The following is a 27,500-nucleotide window of genomic DNA, read 5'->3' as shown; positions in this document are numbered from 1 at the left end:
CTTTGTTGATGGCTTCCTGGAACCTCCGCATATAGGCTGAGAGTGCTTCGTTATCGTACTGGCGGATTGTCTCCAGGTGGCACATGTGCATTTCATGTGTTTTATTGGCTCTGAATCTTCTAAGGAAGGCTTCTCTGAATTCTTTCCAGGAGTGGATGCTTCTTGATGGGATTCTGCTGAACCATCTTTGAGCCCCCCCTTTGAGGGTCGAGGCGAAGAATCTGGATTTCGTCAAGTCATTGTAATAGTATATCTGAGCTATATGTTCGAAATAGTTGAGGTGCTCTTCCGGATCCCCCAGGCCATCGAAAGAATCGAAGTTGTAGTGTTTGAGATTTTTCTGTCGGGGGATGGCTTCTAGGGAGTGGCTGAAGGGCGTGAGGGTTTTCCCAACTTCCACCCCGGATTCTTTCTCCATTTTTCTCTGGAGCTCGTAGATCATTTCCTTGAGGTCTTTCTGACCCTCCTCTTCGTCATCAGAAATGAGTTCGGGGCTAGGGTCCCTCCGGGTTCTTTTTCCTTTTGTTTTAGTTAGGAGTCTTTCCTCCTCCATCTGCATTCTTTTCTGAATTTTTTGCTCCAGCTTTTCCTCCTCCTCTTTTCTTATCTTTTCTCTGATTTCTTCTAGCTTTTTCTTTCTGGTTGCTTCTGTCTCCTTCTTGCTAGGCTCCTTTTGATTCTTTTTTGCCTTAGCCCCAATTCGGTCGAAGACAGATCTCCTGGATTGCTGGGAATCCCCGGACTCTTCTTGCTCATCATCTTGCTCAAATTCCATCTGAGCCCGGGCTTGTTCATCTCTGTAGAGCCTGATTGCTTCAGCGAGTTCATGGCTTGTTAAGTTAGCCATATGCTCCTCTGCAACTGGAACATTGGTGTACTTGTACTGATTTAGCTCTATGACATTTCTAGCATCCCTGATTGGAGTATGTTGTGTCAGTGGTTGCTCCTGGAATGTCTCCCTGTCTCCCCCAGGTTCTTGAACTTGAGAGGGGTCTTGATCCTGAATGTGGGTACTGGCGGAGGGCCTACCAGCTGTACTTTTTCCTGCTCTTGCCATTACCACAATTGTACAAACAACTAACCAAGATTTGAGGCTACAAATGTGGATCTGAGGTTGCTTTTTTGAAGATTACAAAAAAAAATTCCAGAATAACAGCAAGCAAATTTTCTGGGTTTTGCTAACAACAATACTAAGCAAGAACAGCAGGCTCTTGAACACAAAAGAAAATATGCAAGCTAAAACAGTTCTGGGTTTTAAAATCACCAAGACTATCAAACCCCAGGCTTCAAGATTACCAAGATTATCAAACCCTAAACAACTAAAACTTAACAAACAAGAGCGGGCTCACACAAACTTGGCCTAAAGCAACAAGCTCATACAAACGTGGCTAAAATGAAAACTCATATTCAAGAAAGGGTTTGGTTGTTTATGTTCTTACAGGTTTGAAAGTGGACTCTCTCAAGAGTTTGCTGATGAGGATGAATCCAGGGGCACCGAGACCCAAGGATGGAGCCCCCTCCTTCTAGCGCCAAATGATAACTCCGGTGAGCGGGCGGCTCCGTCCGACGGCATTCCTGGACCTTCTATGCGTGGATGGGGTGTAGCTGCTGGTTGGGCGCCTGCAAAATAACACCGGAAGGGGGGTTTGGCTCCCACGGCGCCTCCGGTGTGAGAATGAGAACAGGCTTTGGAGAAGATGAAGGGATATATGTTTATGTAATTTAGAGGCTGCTGTGTATGTGTGTTTTTATGTGATGGCTGCTGTATGTTTTTGAGTGTATGTGAGTGTGTGAGTGCAAGAGAAATTATTTTCCAACCCCTAAACCCTTCAGCCCTGGGGGGTATATATAGCCCCAAGGTAGGGTTTAGGGGTAGTTACCTCTGAATCTGGGCCGTTGGATCTTGGGAGCGGAGGACGCCTGGCTTGGGCAGATTGCTTACACGTGTCCAGGGGAGGACCACCTCCAGAGTGTCCTAACGGCCCCTGACACGCACCATGCTTGTCTGGTGTGCTGGTTGTTGATAGCTGTCATAGTCACATGCCCACGTACCTTTGCTTGGCGGGACACTACAAGAAATATTGAATCAGACAATGATTTTCCACCGTTGTCTAAAAGATGAATTTTTCGTTGTCTATCCGGGGGCGGTGTGTTTGGCACTCATACAATGGTTACGCACCATTGTAACAAATACATCACACAACCGAATATAAAACCATTGTCTCTTTTTATTCACACAACGCATATGACCCTTTATAATATTCTACAAACAACAGTTTTTTAGCCGTTGTAACAATTTACAGGCACAATAGTTAAAAATAGTGTTATGAGAATTGACTCCTACAACAGTTTATGTATTTATTTCATCTAGTTACACAATGGTTTTTATTAAGAAATAAATGTATGAGATACTTTACGCAACGGTTTTTTATTTTTTGGGTATTGTGTTTTAGCTATGCTCACAACAGCTTTACGCAATGGTGTAAAAGATTTAAACCATTACAAATAATATCAAAAGACAACAGTTTTTAAAAAAAACTATGTGCACTGAGACATACAATGGTTTTTATCATTTTTAATGTGGCTTTCACACAACTGTTTATAAAATTAATCTCATTATTTAAATTAAACCAGTTTTCAAATAAAATGGTATTATAATAATTCAATTATTATTTCACAATTGAAATTAAATTTACAATACAATGGTTCTCTACAAGAATTACAATTATAACTTAAAATCTATTTCTACTAATGCTCATTAATGTACACATTTTAATCAGCTTGGCTATTGAAAACATCAAGTCCCATTTCTGTTGGATCAGTGGCTGGCAAGTCAAGCTGGATGCCGTCGAATTCCCTCTTAAATCTGTCTTTATAGCTTGCGTAAATCATTTTGCTCCTTACCTTGGACACCTTTACAACCATATACAGATCATAAATAAATGAACTTAACGAAATGGAATGCAAATAAAGCAAATTTAAGACCTCGCATTTTGTACTTACCATTCAATGAAGAAAATTCTGCTCTTCTGCCAATTCTCTACGGTCACAAAATCATAGTCATAAATCGCATAATGACACTCATCTTCAGGAAGGCTAGCTTCATAAACATATATTGAATGTAAAATCTCATGTACTCAATGCAAGAAAAGTATAACACGAGTTCACAGAGCAATTACCTGCCGAAAAGGTACATATGAAGGTAAATACGGCACTCAACGCCATGTTCTACTATCCCTAAAGTAGAACCCACCTTTGACAATACCTATTATTGATGATCATTGATAAAATGCTAATTCTTTATAATATAAATAGAGCATACATATATTAGTCTAGTAAATTAGTATCAATTTCTCCATTCTTACTAGTATATTCCTGTCACCACTCCAGGAATCATTTACATCATTACTTCCTGGAGATATTGGCTCCCTTCCTCTCCTGCTAAAGCCAGAGCCTTTATCCCTCATACACATTTCTGAACAAACAAAAGACTTTTTTGTAATTATAAAAAGATTATTGAATAATAGTGTTTATATTATAGACAGATAGGTGAGAAGCAAACCTTGTTTATTACTGTCAATTTCACTATCATTATCTTCAGAAGTAAGAATTAAATACTACTATATCACAAGGTAAATCACCTGTGTTGCCATAAGCATGTGTATATAACTTATCCATAATGATTGTTTACAATATTCAAAGAAGAAGAAAAACCCAGAGAGAACGAAACATAAAATTAACAGCAAAGGATATTTTTTCTTATTGCCTAAATCACTTGCTCTATCATGAAGATGAGTGAGCCGCAGCATTTCTGATTCAAGCCACTGGACCATAAACATTATACATCTTTAGTATTAAAATGAAGTGCAGTTATGTATAATGCATTAAAAGAACAAAACTAATAAAGATAACTGCTTCAAGACCACAACCCTAGATCTGCACAAGGCGGTTCTAAATCCAGTCGGTTTTAAAAAAAACATAACATTCCTAGTATATGTAGCATAGGTAGAACAACTTTTGCAAAATAACATACATATGTCCATTATCTAGATACAATCTACAAAACCTGTGTAGATATATCTACTATATAATTCAATTATGTGGCCTGACAAGGAAATCTAGATACTAAAAGCCGTTCATAACAGGAAAATTGTTTTTGCTGAATCATTTGCAATCAAGTTAATAACATGCTTGCTTCTCTGAAAATATTAGATTACAAACGAAAATACTTGTGGAAAAAGAATTAAGAAAGTATGAAAAATAGGTAAGAGTCACAAATAGTATATGCTAGTATTCTTAAAAAAACTAGCAGAAGTATGAAGCTGATCAATTTGAAATGTTTCATATTTTCAAGTTATTCAGCTTGGAAATGGAGAAGGAAATTAAGGTCACACAGAAAATAATCATCACAGTATATGTCGGACTCAAAGTATGAAGTTGTACCATTGAATTATCTGTAATATCCAGAAAACGTGTCCCTCTCCAATTTCATCTGGAAGTCATAAATTAATTTGATCTATTACTACCTGTGGCCCGTGGAAGAAGAGAAACAGCTCCTCCCTCAGCATTTGAGTACTTCTTGTATATGAGATTTCAGCTTATTCTCTGCTGCACCTGAGTGGAACCTAACCGGTTCTTTAGCACATTCCCTGTGTTTAACAACCACAAAATTAACACACATATATAAGTGTCATTCACTCAAAATTATGGCTGAAGAACACTATGGAATTTAGACAGAGGAGTTTTTTGTGTAAAATAGAGGACCATCAATTTTAAAAATCTCCAATTAGTTAAACCAAAACCCATAAATAATCAGAACAAAACTCCAAATAAAGCATATATATTTACCAATTCATTCAGATGCCCATTTTAAAGCCCAAATTACCTGCAAAATCAGCTAAAATTAGTAATTTCCATTTAACCAGCAAGAACAAGAAGAACAAAATTCAATGTTTACTGTATGGCCAATACCAATTCCTCTAATACCACAACTAACTTTCTGGAATCACACAAATCACAAATAGGGGTCAGCAAGATTTATCAAGAATTCAAAAGGGTACATCAAAAATCCAATAATTAACATAAAATATGAACCTGGATAGGAAACTGAAGAGTATCTTGAATGACCGGCGATGAAGATTGGATTTTGTGGAGGAGTAAAAAGATTGGCCATGTCTGAGCAGAAGAGGAAGAGGGGTAAGCCTACTAGTAAATATCAATGCAAATTGCCTCACCTTCCAAGCACTATCGATACTCTCATCTTTGGTCTCGTCAAAAATGTCATTCCAATTATATCTTCAACATTGTAGAGGGAGATGGTTAGGGTTTGAAAACTCAAAAATCTAAACCCATCATAATACACACTTAATCCACGGCAAAACCATGTAGAGAGAGGACAGAGAGAAAAGTCGTGGGAGAGACATGAAAGAGTAGAAAGAGGAGAAGAAGAGGGGTCAGATCTAAAGAAAGGGGAAGGGGGAGGTAAGGGGGGAATGAAAATTAGAAGGAAGGGGGAAATGAAAATTAAAGGGGGAAAACCAAAAATGGTGTGAAAAATGAAAAAATCATTTTTCATTTTTTAATAATTTTTTCATATGACTAAAATTGATATATCTTAACATCCGTACGGTTGGATAAATTTTCCTTTAAAACTCAAGGAAGATAAATTTTGAAATTTTTTATTATTTTTTTACATGGCTAAAATAAATATATTTTAACATTTGGATCGTCCAAAAAACCATTTCAAAAATTATTTCGATAATCAGCAACGAATCTTGTTTTAGGGAGTTGTACTTTTACCTCATTTTCCTTAAAAACTCAAGCAAGATAAATTTTATTTATTTATTTTTCTACGTGGCTAAAATCAATATATGTTAAGATCTATAAGGTTGGATCGCCCAAAAAATCATTTGAAAAATTTATTTTGTTAATCGGCAACGAATCTTGTTTTAAGAAGTTGTACTTTTACCTCATTTTCCTTTAAAACTCAAGGAAGATAAATTTTGAAATTATTTATTATTTTTTTACATGGCTAAAATCAATATATTTTAACATCCGTACGGTTGGATCGTCCAAAAAATCATTCAAAAAAATTATTTCGTTAATCGGCATCGAATCTTGTTTTAGGGAGTAGTACTTTTACCTCATTTTCCTTAAAAATACTAACAAGATAAATTTTAAATTTTTTTATTATTTTTTTACATGGCTAAAATCAATACATGTTAACATCCGTACGGTTTGATCGTCGAAAAAATCATTTCAAAAAATTATTTCGTTAATCGGCAACGAATCTTGTTTTAGGGAGTTGTATATTTACCTCATTTTCCTTTAAAACTTAAGAAAGATAAATTTTGAAATTTTTTATTATTTTTTTACATGGCTAAAATCAATATATTTTAACATCCGTACGGTTGGATCGTCCAAAAAATCATTCAAAAAAATTATTTCGTTAATCGGCATCGAATCTTATTTTAGGGAGTAGTACTTTTACCTCATTTTCCTTAAAAACACAAACAAGATAAATTTTAATTTTTTATTTTATTTTTTTACATGGCTAAAATCAATATATGTTAACATCCGTACGGTTTGATCGTCGAAAAAATCATTTCAAAAAATCATTTCGTTAATCGGCAACGAATCTTATTTTAGGGAGTTGTACTTTTACCTCATTTTCCTTTAAAACTCAAGGAAGATAAATTTTGAAATTTTTTATTATTTTTTTACATGGCTAAAATCAATATATTTTAACATCCGTACGGTTGGATCGTCCAAAAAATCATTCAAAAAATTTATTTCGTTAATCGACATCGAATCTTGATTTAGGGAGTAGTACTTTTACCTCATTTTCCTTAAAAACAGAAACAAGATAAATTTTATTTTTATTATTTTTTTACATGGCTAAAATCAATATATGTTAACATCCGTACGGTTTGATCGTCGAAAAAATCATTTCAAAAAATTATTTCGTTAATCGGCAACGAATCTTGTTTTAGGGAGTTATACTTTTACCTCAATTTCCTTTAAAACTCAAGGAAGATAAATTTTGAAATTTTTTATTATTTTTTACATGGCTAAAATCAATATATTTTAACATCCGTACGGTTGGATCATCCAAAAAATTTATTTCGTTAATCAGCATCGAATCTTGTTTTAGGGAGTAGTACTTTTACGTCATTTTCCTTAAAAACACAAACAAGATAAATTTAAATTTTTTTATTATTTTTTTACATGGCTAAAATCAATTTATGTTAACATCCGTACGATTTGATCGTCGAAAAAATCATTTCAAAAAATTATTTCGTTAATCGGCAACGAATCTTGTTTTAGGGAGTTGTACTTTTACCTCATTTTCCTTTAAAACTCAAGGAAGATAAATTTTGAAATTTTTTATTATTTTTTTACATGGCTAAAATAAATATATTTTAACATCCGTATGGTTGGATCGTCCAAAAAATATTTTGAAAAAATATGTCCTTAATCAGCAATGAATCTTATTTCACAGAGTTGTACTTTTACCTTATTTTTCTTATAAAGTCAAGCAAGATAAATTTTAAAATTTTTTAAATTTTTTTACATGGCTAAAATTAATATATTTTAACATCCGTACGGTTAGATCGTCCAAAAAATTATTTCAAAAATTATTTCATTAATCAACAACGAATCTTGTTTTAGAGAATTGTACTTTAATCTCATTTTCCTTAAAAACTCAAGCAAGATAAATTTTATTTTATTTTTATTTTTTTACGTGGCTAAAATCAATATATGTTAAGATCCGTACGGTTGGATCGCCCAAAAAATTATTTGAAAAATTTATTTCGTTAATCGGCAACGAATCTTATTTTAGGAAGTTGTACTTTTACCTCATTTTCCTTATAAAGTCAAGCAAGATAAATTTTGAAATTTTTTATTATTTTTTTACATGGCTAAAATCAATATATGTTAACATCCGTAAGGTTTGATCGTCTAAAAAGTCATTTTAAAAGATTATTTCGCTAATTATCAACCAATCTGAATTTTAGATTTTACACAACGGTTTCTGCAAAATACCGTTGTGTGATAAATTCTCACAATCGACGGTTCTCATTCTTCCAACTAAGCAATCCAAGTAAAATCAATCAACGACTCTCATTTCGCCAACTCAGCGATCCAAGTGAAATATTTTCCACCAATCAGGTGGTGCCATGATTTCTTGTAAACAGACGACAGTTATTTTGTCAAAATTGTAAAACCGTTGTATGATGCTTCTCTGTTGACTCCTTTATACAACAGACTCCGTAAACCGTTGTTTATATGTATATTTTGTAACAACTGTTTTTTCAGATTAGTCCAAAACCATTGTCTGAGATTACAATAAGTTAGCTTATTAACAACGGTTTTGGACTGTTATGTTAAAGATCTATGACAACGGTGCAATTTAAGAACTGTTGTCTACCTTGATAAGAGGATGCCACAGAGACAAGTCTTTCGAAAAACTGCTATAACCGTTGTTCTACATGTTGTCTAACAACAGTTATTCGCTGAAAAAAAAAATTCCCCGTCGTCTCCTAATTTGGGGCAACGGTTTTTTGGTCGACCGTTGTTTCATAGGTGTTGTGTGATTGCAAATTTCTTGTAGTGGGATGTGGGATGTGCATGTGCTTGCTGGGACCACCCTAACTGTGGTTTTGGCCCCGATCCGGATCCGGGTAGGCAGGCGGATCCGGATCCGGGAGGTAGGATAGACCCGGGCCTGGGCTCCTATGCTTGATTGGCCTGGGAGAGGGGGGCCTTAGCAGATCGGTTGAACATGTCTCCCTTTAGTCCAGGTCGACGCCTATCCGGGTATCTTGTACCCTATCAGGACCTAAAACCCACTTGCATTTCTTTGTTTATGTAATCAATACATGGACCTAAACAATTTTAATGGATAATGTATGTGAATTTATCTATCATATTAATAACCATGCTGTATTATAAAGTTGTAAGGAAGCTCAATAAAAATATATTAAATGTCATTTAGTTATTTCTAATTTTTTCGAATGAAAATTTTATCTGAATATTTTGATAATTGTATTATTTTTTATGAAATTATAATTACACCCGATCAATGGTCGGTTAGTCGTTCCGATTAATCCCCATCTCCCGATTAATTCTTGATCAGTATCTCAACTGATTTAGTCCAATTAGCAATTTTCATGACACTAATTGGACTAATCAATTAACAGGAATTTTTATGGTTCGCTTTGAGGATACACTAGATTAATAGGTCATTGGTCAATTGTTAAGTACTTCTAACAAATAAGTAGTTGTGTTTTATTCTAATATATTATGTTAAAAAGATATTAAGGTTTTTAAAATTTAAAATTTGTTTACTGATTTTTTTTATTAAAATGTATAAGTTAATATGTTTGATTGAACTCATAACAATTAAATACAGATACAAAAATAAGATATAACAAATTACTTGAGTAAATTACGGAAAAACTTATCATACTATTAAAATTTACATAATGCAAGTATACATCAAACTGTTTTAAAAGATTCGTCTTTTATCAAACACATCCATAACATATGGAATAATGCAAAAGCATCAGGTATTGCTTCATCAGGAATAAAATTTGAACTAGATGGCAAAATGTATTTACGATCCATAATGACACCAGAAAGAGAAAAATATATTACAAAAAGAAAATTACCATAAAAATTTAAGTAAAGTTTTCTTAATCTGTTAATGCTAAGTATATCTTATCTTTAAGATTGAAGGCCTCAAATAAATTTCACCTTAGGCCTTCATGTATATATAAGAGTACAATTCTAGAATGCACAAAAGACAAACACAAGGCATAGGTTCTCATGAAATGAAGATGCCAGGGTAACTTCAACAAATAAAGAGTAAATTTCGACCTGTTGAAGGTGATCCATTGTTCTCAGAGGCCTTGAAAACTCAAAATAATATGTGCCCTTTTTGTTTGCATCTGCATATGGGCTGTCTTCCTCCACAAAACCTGCTAGACACCACATATAAGCTGAAAGGAGTGGAAGTGTGACCCCAAAAAAATACAAGGAGTATGAAAGAGGAGGAGAGAAAACAGACAAGCAAGTCAAAGAAACAGTTTAAGACACTAAGCAGTTGGCACATATCATTATAAGAGAATATCTGTTTTTGTATTGATAGGCAAGCAGCAGTTTGGCAGGGCCCTTACCCTGATTATCACACACGCGCACAACGGCGGATGTATGTACAAGCTGTTAGAAAATTAGGATTTTAGAGCTTAATTTAATTATGTTCTTGATGTTAATCCTAAAATCTAATGATTGGAAATTGTTCAATGATATTTGAACTTAAATTTTCATGTATGGTTTTAAGAATTTTCTTAAATGAAATCCATATGAAATGAGAGTTGAAAGTAGCTTGGAAAAACTTGGAAAATTTGAGAATGTTTGTCCCACATTGAAATAAATAAAGGGGGTTGTGTGCTTTATATGGTATTACCCACATGAGTAGTATACAACTACTAAGGTGTGTGATGGTCCATTGTGTTGTTGTGTGCTTCACGTACACACACACACACACGCGCGCCCGCCCCGCCACGCACCGCACCGGACCGGACCGGGTCGGGTCGAAGGGCGATTTGGGCGAATGTCTCGGCGTCTCGCGTACGCGAGGCGACCTGGGCGAGGATTTTATTTATTTGAGAATTATTTTAATTCGAATTTATTTATCGGTGATTGGATTATTGGGCTGGGTTCTGAAATAGGCTAAGTAGTCTAAATATATTGAACCTGCAAATAATCTGATCTGTAACAAGTTCTGATATTAGAATCAGAACTTAAGAACTGATGAATAAAATCAGAACTTAACAAGTTCTGATATCAGAATCAGAACTTAAGTACTGATGAGTCGAATCAGAACTTAAGTACTGAGGAGTTAAATCAGAACTTAACTTAAGTTCTGATAATAATGTGGGTGTTAATGTGAAAAGCTGTTACAAATAATTTAAATTCAAAAGCTGATCAGTTTTGATTTTTTCATTAATGAATTCAAAATCTGATCAGTTTTTATTTTTTATTAATGAAGCAGTTTAATTCAGACATTAAGTGTGTTGACAGTTTCATTTTTCCTCTCCTATAAATAGAGGCTAAACTGAATGAATAAATATACAACACACTACATTCTCATCTCTTCTCTTCAACCTCTCTGCATTTCTCTCCCACAAGAACTGAAGTGCTGATATTTTTCCGGCGACTGAGGTGCTGGTTGAAGTGGAGGTTTTGTTGCTGCTGTTAACATAAACTCCGAGCTATTTTATCCTGGTGGAGATATTGCGCACATCCCAAACGCAGCAGGTAGGGGGCAATAATCTCTTCAAGAGCAGCCAGGACTTCGAGCAAGGCCTGGTGACTCAGCTGTAATCATTTTCTTGGCGTTTTGTATCTGTAAACCTTTATTTCAGTCACTGTTGAAAGCTATGGTTTTGGGTACATCTTTCTTTCTCTCTACGTTATTTCAGTTACTGATTTTGTTTACCTGCATGTTTTGTTTTGTTAACTGTGGTCTTGGCCTAAACTTGTTAAATTCTTTATACACTTGCCTCTATGTTGCTATACTTGTTAGTGAGATTCTCAACATTCTTGAAGAGATTATTGGTTATTTAGAATTTAGCATAATGGTTAACGAAAGTGAGGTTATCGTTGGTGGTGGTAGCAGTTCGGGTGTAACTGTTGGGGCCATTGATTGGACCGCCTATAGTTTCCCACAGGCTGTTGAACTAACCGGTTTACCGGAGAAATTCAACGGTGGCATTGGCTTTTCTCGCTGGCAGAAAAGGATGAAGCTGTGGTTGACTATAAAGGGTCTGTGGCCGGTTGTGGAATATGAGAAACCAGTAGTGGATCAAGAGAAGGCTGACACAGTTAAGGCTTTTGCGAAGTGGGCTGAGAAGGATGGAGTGGCTAGAGCGGCCATTCTTGCGGCACTAACAAACACTTTGTTTGATGTCTATTCTTCTGATGCCTACTCTGCAAAACTCTTATGGGAGAAGCTGGACCAGACACATAATACTGACTCACAAGGTCTAGAAAAGTATTCTGTGGCAAGGTTCCTCGAGTTCAAGCTGGTGGACAATAAGTCCATGACTGAGCAGGTGCATGAGTTCGAGATGATAGTGCATGCTTTGAAGGAGTCTGGAATGAATCTCCCGGAGAAGTTCAAGGTGATGAGTGTGATTGAAAAACTCCCGAAGTCTTGGGAAGAGTTCTCTCTCTCCCTGAAAAGACAGAAAGGAGAGATCACCTGGACCAACCTTATGCTGGACATCTCGGTACAAGAACAACACAAGTCCAAACAGGGACATGTGATGCCAACTGAACACGGTACCTCGAAGGTAAACATAGCAACTGTAGGACAAAAGAGGAAGGCTTTTGCTAAGAAAGCTAATAGTAATAAACCTAAGAGTGACAAGGACAAGGCCAAGAAACCCAAGGCAAACAAACCATGCTGGTCTTGTGGGCAGGTTGGGCACTGGAGTAAGGACTGCCCTACGAAGAAAGCGAAGAAAACCGAGGTAGCACAAGCAAATGTTGTGCTTGGAACCGCAAGTGGGCCTGTAGTGAACATGGTTGTTGGTGAGGCTACGGCTTCTGAAACCAATGTTGACCGGTATGTATCCTACAACCCTGTGATATTTTCTACCTATCTGTCAAATGAATGGTTGATAGATACTGGAGCTAATGTACATATTTGTGCTGATATTAGTTTATTTGTATCTTATCAATAGAGTCATAGCCTGACTGTGAAGATGGGGAATGCTAGTGTTGCTCAAGTACATGGAGTTGGAAACGTGGATCTGAAGTTCCCTTCAGGACGTATTCTATCTCTGACGAGAGTGCATCATGTTCCCGACATGCGTAGAAATATAATAAGTGGAAGCTGTTTAGTTTCTAGTGGTTTTGAAATTTCGTTCAAGTGTAATAAAGTAGTTCTTATTCACACTGGTACATTCTTTGGCAAGGGTTACTTGTCAAATGGTTTATTTGTTATTAATGCGGATCCCATTTTGGGAAGTTTGAATAATAATGTTATTCCTACTGTTAATTGTATTGAATCCTCAAATATATGGCATGCTAGACTAGGTCATTTAAACTTTGGTGCTCTTAAGAACATGATGAACTTAGAGTTGATTCCAAAATATACCATAGAAAAAAATTCTAAATGTCAAGTATGTGTGTCTTCTAAACAGATAAGGAAACCTTTTCATAACGTTGTTAGGGATTCAGACTTGTTAGATTTAGTACACACTGATATTTGTGAATTTGGTGGTGTGTTGACCAAGGACCAGTTTAGATACTTCATTACTTTTATAGATGATAGTAGTAGATATTGTTATGTTTATTTACTTAGACATAAGGATGAAGCACTTAGTAAATTCATTATATATAAAACTGAAGTAGAAAAACAAACTAGTAAGTTACTTAAAAGATTGAGATCTGATAGAGGTGGTGAGTATACGAGTAATGCTTTTAATGAATTTTGTGCAAACAATGGTATAGTTCATGAAGTTACTCCACCATACACACCTGAGTCTAATGGGGTTGCTGAGCGAAAGAACAGAACATTTAAAGATATGATTAATAGTATGCTTATTAACTCTGGGTTGCCTAAATACATGTGGGGAGAGGCTCTAAATACGGCTTGCCATATTTTGAATAGAGTCCCTCTGAAACACATGGATAAAACACCCTTGGAGTTATGGAAAGGCAGGATGACTAGTCTTAAGTATCTTCGTGTGTGGGGGTGCCTTGCTAAGGTGCTTGTTCCTGAACACAAGAGAAAGAAACTAGGTCCAAAGACTGTTGACTGTATCTTTCTGGGCTATCTTGAAACCACTACAGCTATGAGATTTTTAGTGTTAAAATCTGACATAGATGGTATAGTGGCAAACACGATAGTTGAATTTCGAGATGCGACATTCTTTGAGGATGTCTACCCTATGAAGACTGGAATACCTGAAACGACTTCTGAGGAAGATCCTACTCACACATCAAGTTCTATTCCTGATCATGTGGAAAAGATGACAAATGTGGGGGCGGAACCTAGTAGTAGCTCTATTCCTAAGGAATTAGAGGAACCAAGGAGAAGTAAGCGTGCAAAAATAGTCAAGGATTTTGGAGGTGATTTCATCACTTACAATATCGAGGACAAACCTTTAACTTTCCGGCAAGCTATGGATTCTTCTGAGTCAAGGCACTGGAAGGGCGCTGTCAAGAGTGAAATTGACTCTATTGTTTCCAATGGAACATGGGAGTTGGTTGATCTCCCTCCTGGGTGTTCTACTATTGGGTGCAAATGGGTCTTTAAAAGGAAGTTGAACCCTGACGGCTCAATAGATAAGTACAAAGCTAGACTGGTAGCTAAGGGTTTTAAGCAAAAGGAAGGAATTGATTATTTTGATACATACTCTCCGGTTGCAAGAATGGTAACAATCCGAATGCTTATAGCATTGGCTTCAGTCCATGGTCTTATCATTCATCAGATGGATGTAAAGACGGCTTTTCTTCATGGTGAACTTGAGGAAGAGATTTATATGGATCAGCCTGATGGATTTGTTGCATCAGGCAATGAAAGGAAAGTATGTAAGTTGATCAAGTCCATCTATGGCTTGAAACAAGCTCCCAGAGATTGGCATAAAAAGTTTGATGAAACTATATTGCCTTTCAGTTATAAGATTAATGAAAGTGATAAGTGTGTCTACACTAAAGTTAAAGGTAATGAGTGTGTTATCTTGTGCCTATATGTGGATGATATTTTATTGTTTGGAACCAATATTGAGATTATTAACGAGACTAAAGAATTCTTGAAAAGGCATTTTGAAATGAAGGATATGGGTGAGGCAAGTGTGATTCTTGGAATCAAATTGATTCAGTCCACTGAAGGAATAACCTTGACTCAATCTCATTATATAGAGAAATCTATACTTGAGAAATATGGTTATTCATAGTGTAGAATCGCTAGTACACCTTATGATTCGAAAGTTGCCCTTGTCAAGAATACTTCAGGAGTGCCTGTGTCTCAGTTAAGGTATTCTCAGATTATTGGGAGCTTGCAGTATCTTGCTAACTGTACTAGACCAGATATTTCATATTCTGTGTCTAAATTGGCGAGATATACAAGCTGTCCAAACAGAACTTATTGGGATGCTCTTGATAGAATACTTAGATATCTAAAAGGCACAATGTACCTTAGTTTACACTACAGGAGATTTCCTGGTGTGCTTGAAGGGTACAGTGATGTAAGTTGGATAGCTAAGAAGTCTGGTTCCAATGGAGTGACTGGATACGTGTTCACCTTGGCTGGTGGAGCAATATCCTGGAAGTCTAACAGACAGACTATTGTTACTCGGTCTACTTTTGAGGCTGAGTTGTGTGCACTTGATGCCACAGGGACGGAGGCTGAATGGTTACACGGACTTATGTCTGCAATACCTGTAGTAAGCAGACCGCTCCCTGCTATTGCTATTCACTGTGATAGTCGAACAACTATCGACAAGATTAGCAGTAAAAAGCATAATGCTAAAACTAAGAGACACATCCAAGTTAGACTCAAGTCTATAAGGGGTTTAGTGACTGATAGGATCATAGCTATAGAGTTCATAGGAACTCAGAATAATATAGCTCATCCTCTTACTAAAGGACTGGAACCTGCAGTGGTCCTTAAGTCAAGGTTGGGGATGGGATTGTCAACCCATCATAATTCATCAACAGTGGGAACCCAATACACATGAGAGGAGATCCCTCGAAGTGTATTCAATGGGTAATAACAAGCTGTAAGGATGAGTTGGTAGTACCTTTGCTACATAGATGATACTATAGTATCTGAGTCTATCCCCTGTAAACCTAGAAGGTACTGACACTGCCAGAAAAGCAAGAGTGTTAAAACTCTGAATGGGATCAAGTCATTTGACGAGATAGAGGCAGTATATCTCTGAAGATGCCCAGCTAAGCGAATGTAATTGTGTGGTCGCAATTAGAGGATAGGGTTAATCCTTGAAGCATTCGACGAACAGGATCGAGACATGACCATTAATGTTTCAAAGCCATAGATTGGCACCATAACCTTTGACTTGTCGTCGTCTATGGAATATGGTTATACTAAACGGATTAAGATTCAAGGTGAAACATTCCATCTGAGTCTGATAGCCATTGAAGTAGAGGAATTAGGAGGGTTCAAACCCGGAAGGGTACCGACTCTGAAAAACAAGTCATGATGGGAAATTGATCACATTTCTGTATGGATTTGTGGGGGATTGTTAGAAAATTAGGATTTTAGAGCTTAATTTAATTATGTTCTTGATGTTAATCCTAAAATCTAATGATTGGAAATTGTTCAATGATATTTGAACTTAAATTTTCATGTATGATTTTAAGAATTTTCTTAAATGAAATCCATATGAAATGAGAGTTGAAAGTAGCTTGGAAAAGCTTGGAAAATTTGAGAATGTTTGTCCCACATTGAAATAAATAAAGGGGGTTGTGTGCTTTATATGGTATTACCCACATGAGTAGTATACAACTACTAAGGTGTGTGATGGTCCATTGTGTTGTTGTGTGCTTCACGCACACACACACACACACGCGCGCCCGCCCCGCCACGCACCGCACCGGATCGGACCGGGTCGGGTCGAAGGGCGATTTGGGCGAATGTCTCGGCGTCTCGCGTACGCGAGGCGACCTGGGCGAGGATTTTATTTATTTGAGAATTATTTTAATTCGAATTTATTTATCGGTGATTGGATTATTGGGCTGGGTTCTGAAATAGGCTAAGTAGTCTAAATATATTGAACCTGCAAATAATCTGATCTGTAACAAGTTCTGATATTAGAATCAGAACTTAAGAACTGATGAATAAAATCAGAACTTAACAAGTTCTGATATCAGAATCAGAACTTAAGTACTGATGAGTCGAATCAGAACTTAAGTACTGAGGAGTTAAATAAGAACTTAACTTAAGTTCTGATAATAATGTGGGTGTTAATGTGAAAAGCTGTTACAAATAATTTAAATTCAAAAGCTGATCAGTTTTGATTTTTTCATTAATGAATTCAAAATCTGATCAGTTTTTATTTTTTATTAATGAAGCAGTTTAATTCAGACATTAAGTGTGTTGACAGTTTCATTTTTCCTCTCCTATAAATAGAGGCTAAACTGAATGAATAAATATACAACACACTACATTCTCATCTCTTCTCTTCAACCTCTCTGCATTTCTCCCCACAAGAACTGAAGTGCTGATATTTTTCCGGCGACTGAGGTGCTGGTTGAAGTGGAGGTTTTGTTGCTGCTGTTAACATAAACTCCGAGCTGTTTTATCCTGGTGAAGATATTGCGCACATCCCAAACGCAGCAGGTAGGGGGCAATAATCTCTTCAAGAGCAGCCAGGACTTCGAGCAAGGCCTGGTGACTCAGCTGTAATCATTTTCTTGGCGTTTTGTATCTGTAAACCTTTATTTCAGTCACTGTTGAAAGCTATGGTTTTGGGTACATCTTTCTTTCTCTCTACGTTATTTCAGTTACTGATTTTGTTTACCTGCATGTTTTGTTTTGTTAACTGTGGTCTTGGCCTAAACTTGTTAAATTCTTTATACACTTGCCTCTATGTTGCTATACTTGTTAGTGAGATTCTCAACACAAGCATGGTGTGTCAAGTGATACACCATTAGTTCTTTTTATTGTTTTTTGAAATTTTATCTACGTACTAACAAAGACTTTGTTGATCTGCCCTCTCAGCCCTCAGGTCTCAGTATCTCCTCTTGACTTCTCCATATTGTCCCAACTCCACTTTTTCATTTTTAAATTCTAAATTGTGAGAATACAACCTCCAGGTCAAGAGATTCTCCGATCTCCATCTTCATTTCTAGTTATCAAATCCATTAATCTAGTAACAGGAACATTAAGGTTAGAAGGTGTTTGTGCGAATTTCACAAAGAATTATTGTTGAATTGTGCAAATTTCTACAATGTATTTATACTAAATGGGTGATAGTGTGACAGCATCTCTAGAATCCTGTATCCGCCACTGCACGCGCATGCCTCCAATGAGACTCGAACCCCTAACATTTAATTACCCATAGACGAGTCATATCTATTATGATAGGAAATGCCTTTATATCTTAAATAACTACAGATTCGATATAAAAGCTAGGGTGGCAGTTTTTTATATGTACGCATCAACACTGGTTATATAATTCAAGAACATATCACATCTCTCCGATGACTTCAGATACAATTACAATTACACTATCATAGCTCAATGATTGTAACAAAAGAAATGAAGCAAATTAATACTCCCTCCGTCCCATTGAGATATCTACGTTTGCTTTTTGCACGTATTTCAATATTCAAATATCGTATAGTTACATAATAGTTTTTTGAAATTTTTTTTTTCTGAATAAAAGTTTAATGTTTAAATTTTTATTCAGGAAAAAAAAATTTCAAAAAAAATATTATGCAACTATATGATATTTAAACATTAAAAAGCGTGCCAAAAAGTGAGGTAGAGAATTTAATTAGAAAGAGGGAGTAAATGATTATAACTGATCCATCACCATCAGAAACAGCTGACTTACTTTTTATTGATACATTACAAAATATATATTTCTATGAATTAGTATTAAAGGTATCTATAAATAAACTACTCTGGAGAAGACAACCTTTGACATGACAAGGAGTTGGGGAAAATAGAGAGTATCTGTTCTTCCTAGCATCTTAAAGGATTTAACATATTAATTCTATTCTACTCCCTCCGTCCCGGTCCCAATATAGATGTTGTAAAAAATATTTGTCCCAAATTATTTGTCCATCTCTTGTTTCAATACAAATTTAAGGGTAATTTTTTAAAACTATTTCTATATTTATTGTTCCCAAGATTTGACTTTTTAAAATTTAGCTCAATTCACATTTTTCAATGCATTAAATAAGTGTATTCGATAAAAAACCTTATCCAACTAACATTTTTCTTAATATGCGTAATTTTTTCAAAAGGAAGTCATGTATTATGGGACGGTGGGAGTATATATTAGTGTACCAGCTGAGGCATTGAGAAACATAAAATAAAAGGCTACCTGAATGAACAGTGAAGCTAATATGCCACCATGCCCCTCTCCAGTCATTCTGTCCACTAGAACTGTTTCCTGATTTAAAGTAAGCATATTAGATGGGAAAGATCATTGAGATTTAGAAACCTTGAAGTTAGTCTTTAAACAATTAAGATGCCAGGTATGCCATAAACATGTGCAGAGGAGTGGAGGAAATATACAAGGACCGTTCCGTGATAGTCAAAAAATTAAGATAGTGACTCTGTAACTCTTGTCAAATATGTTTCTTTAAATGGATAGATTTTTCAAAACCTCAATATCTGTATGATGGAGATATTGAATCACACTGAACTACAATCAGTTGATCAGGTTTGGAGATATAGAATACATTGCATAAACGAGCACATGTCGACACTGCAATATGAAACCATGTACACAAAAAACACATACATGAGTGTGCATGCACGCACAAACACGTGAAGAGGACCTATGTAAAGCCGATTGGGGCATAGCCCCTACTGAGAATTTTAAAATCCCTTTTTTACACTAAAAAGGTTTAAAATAACAATAAAATTTAGGCCCCAATAATTATCGGCAAATAACTTTAATTACATCTGATGATAAAAAGAAATATTATAAATTACTTAAATAGATGTATAAATTAAATTGGTTGGTTTCACCTTATATTTGTTTTAGGGTGTTATTCATACCAAGTAGAGTGAAAATCTTTGGTTACGTAGTCCGAACTTTTTCTTTTTGATTTTATAACTTATCGAATCTGAGTTGAGAACAACTCGAGTTCAAACCACTCAAAATTTTAAAATATACTTATTTTGAACCCAGTAGAAAACTCAGCACAAAACTATTAAACTCAATTTCTAATATCTTTGATGATATATATGTATTAAATTCGAGTCATAAGGCTTTATCAAATTTGAACTCAACTCACAAAAAAATCTCTAAAGATGAAAATGGTGTTGAGATGGATGGCTCATTTTTCTAATAGCTGATTGGAAGCTTAATGTACCTGACTATTACGAGGCCGGACATTATGTATGCGGTTAGCTTATTGAACAGGTATATCTCAAGACCTACAGGAGTTTATTACTCAGCGGCAAAGAGAATTTTAAGCTACTTGCAAGGTACATTAAAGTTTGGTATTTTCTACAAGGAAAAAGGAAATAATGAATTATTTGGTTTTACAACAGCTTCAGGTCAGAGATTATATTGTTGTATTGAACAACTCACTCTATGGTAAGATGCATTTTCACCGATTTGAAACATAAGAGCTACGGACGGGCATTCAGTGTTTTTCCTGCAGTAAGTTGAAAAAAATAAATAAGAACTAGTATGAATCTACTGTCCTTGTGTGAAATAAAACTGCTTTTATCATCATCCACGAAAATGCAGCTTGACCAAAAGGGGATGTACACATAAAAATAGTTATAATTCAAGTAATCTTATATATAATTAAGGACTAGCATTGCATCCGAACATAGATAATGCAAACAACTTCTAACAAACAATTACGAAAAAGAAATAAAACATACCCTTTAGAATATGCATATTCGCCATCTACTTGCAACAAAAAGAATACATCATGACCATCATGCAAAGCCTTGCAAACAAGAAAAAAAACATAAACTTTATCAATATACAACTTCTAAACTTAAACCAAGAAACAAGCTTTTACAAAACCAATCAGTCAATTATTACCACGTAGTATCATTTTATCAAGACTAAATTTTCGAGAATATTTAAACCAAAAATACCCTAATCACATTAATTTTCACAATATAATACTAACATCATAACAATCTTAAAAGTAATAAAATCTTTTAAAAACAGAATACGAAAAGATTAACCTTAACAGTCATTTTTCCACCATTATATTCACTTTCAGGATCTGGGTCCACAGCAATAAGGAGGGGAAATTCAAAGCCATGAATATTTTTCCAATCATGAGCATGGCCATCGAGAGTGACGATTCCAGGCCTCAACTCGGCATTGACTCGGACATCAGAGCGTGAGTCGCAGCTCCACTCACCTTTTTCTTCGTGCGAATTAACGAGTCGGGGTTGAGTGGATGCATAGATTAATGCAGCAAGCAACAGAAGAACAAAATGCATCAGCATCCTTGGTAATCAAGTTGCGAAATTGGATCAATATGCATTTATTTATTGCATAGTGCTACTTAAGAAATTACCAAAAATACTTTTACTATTTTCTTATCTTCCAATTTTTTTAATATAACTAAAATCAATCTGATACATGTAGCAAAATATCAAGCCACATGTCTGTGTTGGTTAACTTGAAACCTCGACCTAGGTTGCTATGGGTCATGCTATTAAGTCTCAAATTAGCAAAGAGTTGGACACTCCTGTTTGGAACTAGTGATTAATTGTCCGCTATAGTCATTCTGTTAGTTTGTTAGAAAGTGTTAACATTTGTACTTATCTGTAAATACTCCAATATTGTGATTTTTAGAACTCAAACTTGATTGAAATATATTCTCCTTCTTCTTCATTTTATATACATATTTACATAACATTTGTTACTAAATATATTATGGTATCAAAGTTATGACACAACTGTTTACGATCTTATCGCAACTGCGTGTTCTTCGTTTTGCTTTCTATTCTGCACTGATTAGCTGCAACATTTCCGATCTCCATTGACGAAGTAATTAAGCCGTCAATTTTTAACGCATCTAACCCTAGTTTTACTTACAGAATTGTTAACTAATTCATCGATTAGTATTTGAAACTATAATCGTTTTGATTAGATCGATCGTAAAATTATTTCTCAAACTATAATCTTTTAGACTTGTTTTGTATAACAAATTGACAAATTATTTCTCAAAAACATGCTGATTCAGTCATGTCGAACAACAATTTAAACAAAAGTGTTAACGACACAGCTTCGAGTAGTCATTTAGATGATAATACTGATGCTGATAAAGATCGCGAACAGATTGAGTTTCAATCGTACGGTAATATAGCAGTAGACAGTAATGCACATCTGTTGTTCATCCATAACACGGATCATCCAGGCTTGTTTTTACTTGCTAAGAAACTCGTCGGTCCAGGTAACTATGCACCTTGGAGTCGATCGATGCAGATCACTCTCAATGCACGAAACAAATATGTTTTGGTTAATGGTTCGTATCCAAAACCAGGTATTAACTCTCCACTGTGTGCACAATGGGAGATAGTTAATGATTTAGTCATTACCTGGATTCTTAATTTCGTACCAAATGACATATCAGAAGGATTGAATTATGTCACCACTGCCCCAGAAGTGTGGAATGAATTGAGAGAACATTTCTCTGGCGTTAGTGGACATAGAGTGTTTCAGCTGCTTAAAGACATTCATAGTGGTGAACAAGGGAATAAATATGTTGAGATTTATTTTCACAAATTGAAAGGCTTGTGGGATGAGTATGATGTTCTTCAACCTACTGTGGCATGTGTTTGTGGAGCTCATAAGGTTCAGATTGAACGAGATCAGAAGAGGAAGTTACTGCAGTTCCTGATGGGTCTTCATTAGAGTAATTCAACTATTCGAGGTCAGATTCTCATGATGAATTCATTGCCTACAGTTTCACAGGCTTATGCATTTGTAAAACAGGATGAAAGGACACGTCAGGGACATCAGGCACTGCTCAATCCTCTTGCTAATTCCTTAATAGCAAATATAGATGTTGTTAGTGGTACTAGTAATTCCAAGAAGCCTTTTGTTTATAGTGCAGTGAAACCTATTATCAAGTGTTCCTATTGCAATTACAATGGACTTACTAAAGAGAATTGCTTCAAAATCATTGATTATCCACCAAATTGGAAAAAGAAGAAAGAGCTCGGTTCAGCTTCACATCTTCCTCCATCTCAGTTCAGGAGTTTTCCTAACAACAGTCTCAAGTCAATTCTACATAAACTGGATCATCTCCTGATCATATTAGTCAGATGCATAATCAAATTAATCAGATAAGCCAAATGATGAGTTTCTTTATGGGGAATCCAAAAGGTACAGAGAGTCCAGAAGATCATTTGGCTGGTACGGTTACTTCAAGAGCTAGTCTGGTTATCTCAAATTCCTCATACAGGAGCCACAAATCATATCTGTTGCTCATTTGATTTGTTGCAAAATGTGCAAAATCTATCAACTCCTATCAACTTAGCTTTTCCTAATGGTACCACTATTCTGGTTCATCAAACATGTACTTTTACTATATCACATTGAGTTGCATAATATTTTGTTTGTACCTACCTTTGGATATAATGTGTTCTCTGTCTCCATATGATTGTCTGATTCACAAGGAAGTGTCATGTTTTTGCCTGAACATTCCGAGTTTCATAACAACAAATTCATAATTCCTTTAATATCTAGTAAACTCGTTGATGGTCTTTATCATTTGGATTGTTCTTTGAGAACTGGTTTTGACAAGGTCGATGTACAATTGGTGAGTAGTGTGACAACCAAACACAAGCTTAGTGCTCTCTGGCATTTACGGGTAGGTCATGCCTCCAATGATGTATTGCATTAAATATATGAACTCAAAAGCAATATTTTGGATAATAGCAATAAAAGTTGTCCTATTTGTCCACTTTCAAAACAAACCAAATTGCCTTTTTCTTTGAGTCACAACCGTGTAGAGCATGTTTTCCAATTGATTCATTTGATCTATGAGGACCGTATTCTCACGAATCTCATCAAGGTAGCCGTTATTTCCTTACTGTGGTGGATGATCATACACGATCAGTTTGGACTTTTATAATGCCTAATAAGCAATTTATCTTCAGTCAAATTAGAGCCTTTTTGCTTGTAGTTGACAATCAGTTTCACACTAAGTTACATCAAATTCGTAGTGATCATGGCAATGAGTTTTTCAATGCTGCTATGAATTCCTTTTTGGTTGACAAGGGTATTACCCATCAAGCGTCTTGTGTTGGGACACCAGCTCAAAATGGCCGTGTGGAGCATAAACATCGGCAACTGGTAGGTAATGAATACAACACAGAGGGTGTTAAGTGTAACAGGAGTTAACAAATAGCAAATAATAAATCTAGGAATGACTTGTTTATTCCTTCTGAAGTACAGTACATAAATATAGATAAAACAACTAGAATTTAGGAACCACTACAACCACTACAACTAAAATAAGAGAAACAAACTACTGGACTATCTCCACTAACAAACAATACTAAAGACCAGGACTCTTATTTGACTAAGTCTTATCATTCCCTCCCTTGAACTAGACTGCATTTGCAGCTAGTTAATTTCCGAAAGATCACAAACTCCAAGCTTCTTTCTCAGCTCCCGAAATGACTCCAATTTTAGCGGTTTGGTTAGGATGTCTGCTAACTGATGCCTTGTACCACAAAACTGAAGCTACACAATTCCATCATTAACAAGCTCCCTTAAGAAATGGTAGCGCACATCAATGTGTTTGCTCCTGCCATGCATCACTGGGTTCTTCGACAACTTAATTATTGAGCTATTGTCATAAAATATGATAGTAGTTTTACTGCCCCTGTAGCCTAACTTTCTCAGCACCCTTTGCATCCATATTGCCTGACAACTACTTCCTGCAGCTGCTACAAATTCGGCTTCCGTCATGCTCAAAGTTACTATTGGTTATTTCTGAGATGACCAAGCTACTGCAGCCCCACTTAATATAAAAACATAACCTGACTTACTTCTTCTGTCCTCCACCGATCCAGCATAATCACTATCAGTAAAACCAAATAATTCACTATTTCCTTTTTCCTTATAGAAAATACCAAACTTTGATGTACCTTGCAAGTAGCGTAAAATTCTCTTTGCCGCTGAGTAATGAACTCCTGTAGGTCTTGAGATATACCTGCTCAATAAGCTAACCGCATACATAATGTTCGGCCTCGTAATAGTCAGGTACATTAAGCTTCCAATCAGCTGCTAGAAAAATGAGCCATCCATCTCAACACCATTTTCATCTTTAGAGATTTTAAAGCCTGGAACCATTAGATTTTCAACAGAATTGCTATACTCCATCCCAAATCTTCTCAATACTTCCATCACATACTTTGTTTGACTAATGAATATACCACCATTAAGCTGAACTACCTCAATTCCAAGAAAGTACCTCATCTTACCCAAGTCTGACATATCAAATTCCTTCATCATAGACTCTTTGAATTTAGCCATCATTTTTTCATCATTTTCGGTAAATATCAAATCATCAACATACAAACTAATTATCAAGTATTTACCTTGTTCGACTTTGGTAAATAAAGTTTGCTCACTGTCCTCCTTCTCAAAGCCTTCCTTTCTGGAGTATGATTCAATTCGGCTGAACCATGCCCGCGGCGCCTGTTTGAGTCCGTACAAAGCTTTGTTAAGCTTATATACCTTATGCTCCTCATTCTTTATTTCGTAACCCCTTGGATGCTCTACATACACACTCTCAGCTAACTTTCCATGAAGAAAGGCCGACTTCACGTCCAACTGAAATACTGACCAACCTCTTTGTGCAGCAAGTGCCAAAATAATTTAAACCGTGTCCATACGAGCTACAGGAGAATATACTTCTTTGTAATCAATTCCGTATTCCTGAGCATACCCTTTGGCGACCAGACGAGCCTTATATTTTTCTACTTCTCCAAGCTCATTCAGTTTAGTTTTGTACACCCATTTGACTCCTATTTTTTTCGCTCCTTTCGGCAATTCCATGAGATCCCACGTTCTATTCTTCTCAATTGATCTCATTTCTACATCCATGGTTGCCCTCCATTTCTCTTCTGTTACTACTTCGTCAAATGAAGTGGGATCAGAATGAACAACATGAGCAAACAAGACTAAGTGAGTTTGTTCCTCTTCCTCTTCATCAGACAGACCTTCACCGGGAATATAATCATTCATCCACCTTGGTGCTCTTCTATTTCGGGGTTCTATTACCGGAGAAGTTTCTTCATTACCACCATCTGCATTTTCCTCTCTTGTGCCATTACTGGAATTATCCATCTCTTCACTTTTCTCATCTTCCCAGTCCAAATCAAACATGTTATCTTCTTTAGAGCTCTTTTCCCAATTCCATTGCCCATCTTCTTCAAAGACAATATCCTGACTGATAATAATCTTCTTGGAGGTGGGATCATATAGTCGGTGTGCCTTTGTCTCTTCACTTGCACCAAAAAAGGCACAACAAAGACTCTTTGCTTCAAGCTTTGTCCGTCGGGCATCTGGTACATGAGCATGTGCTAAACAGCCAAAGAATCTCAAGCGCTCGACCGAAGGCTTCACCCCACACCAAGCTTCTTCTGGCGTCATTTCTTTCATTGATGATGTAGGACATCTATTAAGAATATAGATTACCCAGTTTACCGCTTATGCCCAGAACTTTCTTGGAACATTTTTTTCAATCAATAAGCTCCTCACCATATTCATTACAGTTCTATTCTTCCACTCAGCAACTCCGTTCTGCTGCGGTGTGTATGCAGTAGTTAACTTTCTCTTGATCCCATTCATTTCACAATATTCCTTGAACTCATCTGATGTAAATTCACCTCCACAGTCTGTTCTTAGACATTTAATAGGCAAGTTCTTTTCTTTTTCAACAAGAGCTTTAAACAGCTTGAATATAGTGAAAGTATCTAACTTATAAGCAAGAAAATACACCCACGCCTTCCTACTATAGTCATCAATGAAACAAATGAAATACCTCTTGTTGCCTTCTAAAGATGGAGAAATTGGGCCGCAAATATCAGCATGAACCAGTTCCAACTTTGTCGACGCTCTCCATGTACTTCTTTTTGGGATTATATCTCGATGCTGCTTCCCTTTCAAACAATCAGTGCACACAATTTCACCCTCAGAGAAATTGGGCAAACCTATCACCATGCCTTTTGTTTGCAAAGTCTTCAACCCTTTGTAACTGAGATGACCGAATCTTCGGTGCCAGAGATGAGCCGCGTCTTCAGTGGTTGTTTGGATACACTCTTCCTTGTTTTCTTCTTTGATTGATTGAGTTTATAAGACCAACACAAACATTCGATTCGCCGTCATTTTGGTCTGAAATACCAAACCCTTTATGTGTTGATAAATCCGACACTCATTTGACTGCATTAGTACAGCCAAACCCTTTTCTTGCAGCTTTCCAACACTAAGAAGATTATTCTTCAAATCGGGCACATAATACACATCCCGTACAAGATGATTCACTCCATTGATAGTCAATCGAACACTTCCTTTTCCAACAACATTCATACTTGCATAATTCCCCAATCTAACCACCTTGTTAAACCCTTCTTCCAACTCACAAAAAAGTGAAGAATCACCACACATGTGATTGCTACATCCAGAGTCAATATACTATGCAACATCCCGGTCGCTTCCACGCGTGTCCATATACGCCATTAGTACCATCTCTTTGGATTCCTCTAAACCAGCATAATTTGC

At 36.1% G+C, this 27,500-nt stretch overlaps 3 protein-coding genes and 1 long non-coding RNA gene across 4 annotated transcripts in view; 1 reads left to right on the top strand and 3 right to left on the bottom strand.

Moving 5' to 3' along the window:
• The window catches only part of LOC141701958 (uncharacterized), a 32,271-nt gene extending 11,069 nt beyond the window's left edge, over positions 1-21,202 (bottom strand). Inside the window, exons 1-6 of the mRNA XM_074505640.1 lie at positions 20,933-21,202; positions 20,618-20,685; positions 20,316-20,382; positions 20,095-20,098; positions 19,095-19,163; positions 9,883-9,983 (exon numbers count right to left, since the gene is read on the bottom strand). Of these exons, the coding sequence (XP_074361741.1) occupies positions 9,883-9,983; positions 19,095-19,163; positions 20,095-20,098; positions 20,316-20,382; positions 20,618-20,685; positions 20,933-21,202 (579 nt within the window). The remainder of the gene's footprint in view (positions 1-9,882; positions 9,984-19,094; positions 19,164-20,094; positions 20,099-20,315; positions 20,383-20,617; positions 20,686-20,932) is intronic.
• On the bottom strand, positions 2,741-3,616 carry LOC141706343 (actin-depolymerizing factor 1-like). Its single transcript, XM_074509128.1, has 4 exons — positions 3,366-3,616; positions 3,180-3,265; positions 3,004-3,096; positions 2,741-2,913 (listed from the first exon to the last, which is right to left on the bottom strand). Exons 1-4 carry the CDS (start codon positions 3,471-3,473, stop codon positions 2,901-2,903), a joined length of 300 nt encoding a protein of 99 aa, XP_074365229.1. The 5' UTR covers positions 3,474-3,616; the 3' UTR covers positions 2,741-2,900.
• On the bottom strand, positions 4,277-5,250 carry LOC141706342 (uncharacterized). The gene is made up of 3 exons (XR_012568774.1): positions 5,095-5,250; positions 4,849-4,885; positions 4,277-4,649 (listed from the first exon to the last, which is right to left on the bottom strand). It is a non-coding gene; the product is annotated as an uncharacterized LOC141706342 (long non-coding RNA).
• A 745-nt stretch (positions 21,203-21,947) lies between the features above and the next one.
• Positions 21,948-22,616, top strand: LOC141701957 (uncharacterized). The gene has a single exon (XM_074505624.1). It carries the CDS (start codon positions 21,948-21,950, stop codon positions 22,614-22,616), a length of 669 nt encoding a protein of 222 aa, XP_074361725.1.
• Positions 22,617-27,500: the final 4,884 nt, after the last annotated feature.

Source organism: Apium graveolens, chromosome 2 (assembly GCF_009905375.1).
Source record: "Apium graveolens cultivar Ventura chromosome 2, ASM990537v1, whole genome shotgun sequence".
Classification (NCBI taxonomy): Eukaryota; Viridiplantae; Streptophyta; class Magnoliopsida; order Apiales; family Apiaceae; genus Apium; species Apium graveolens.
The sequence above is the reverse complement of the archived record's forward strand: the minus strand, read 5'-3'. Positions and strand labels throughout refer to the sequence as shown.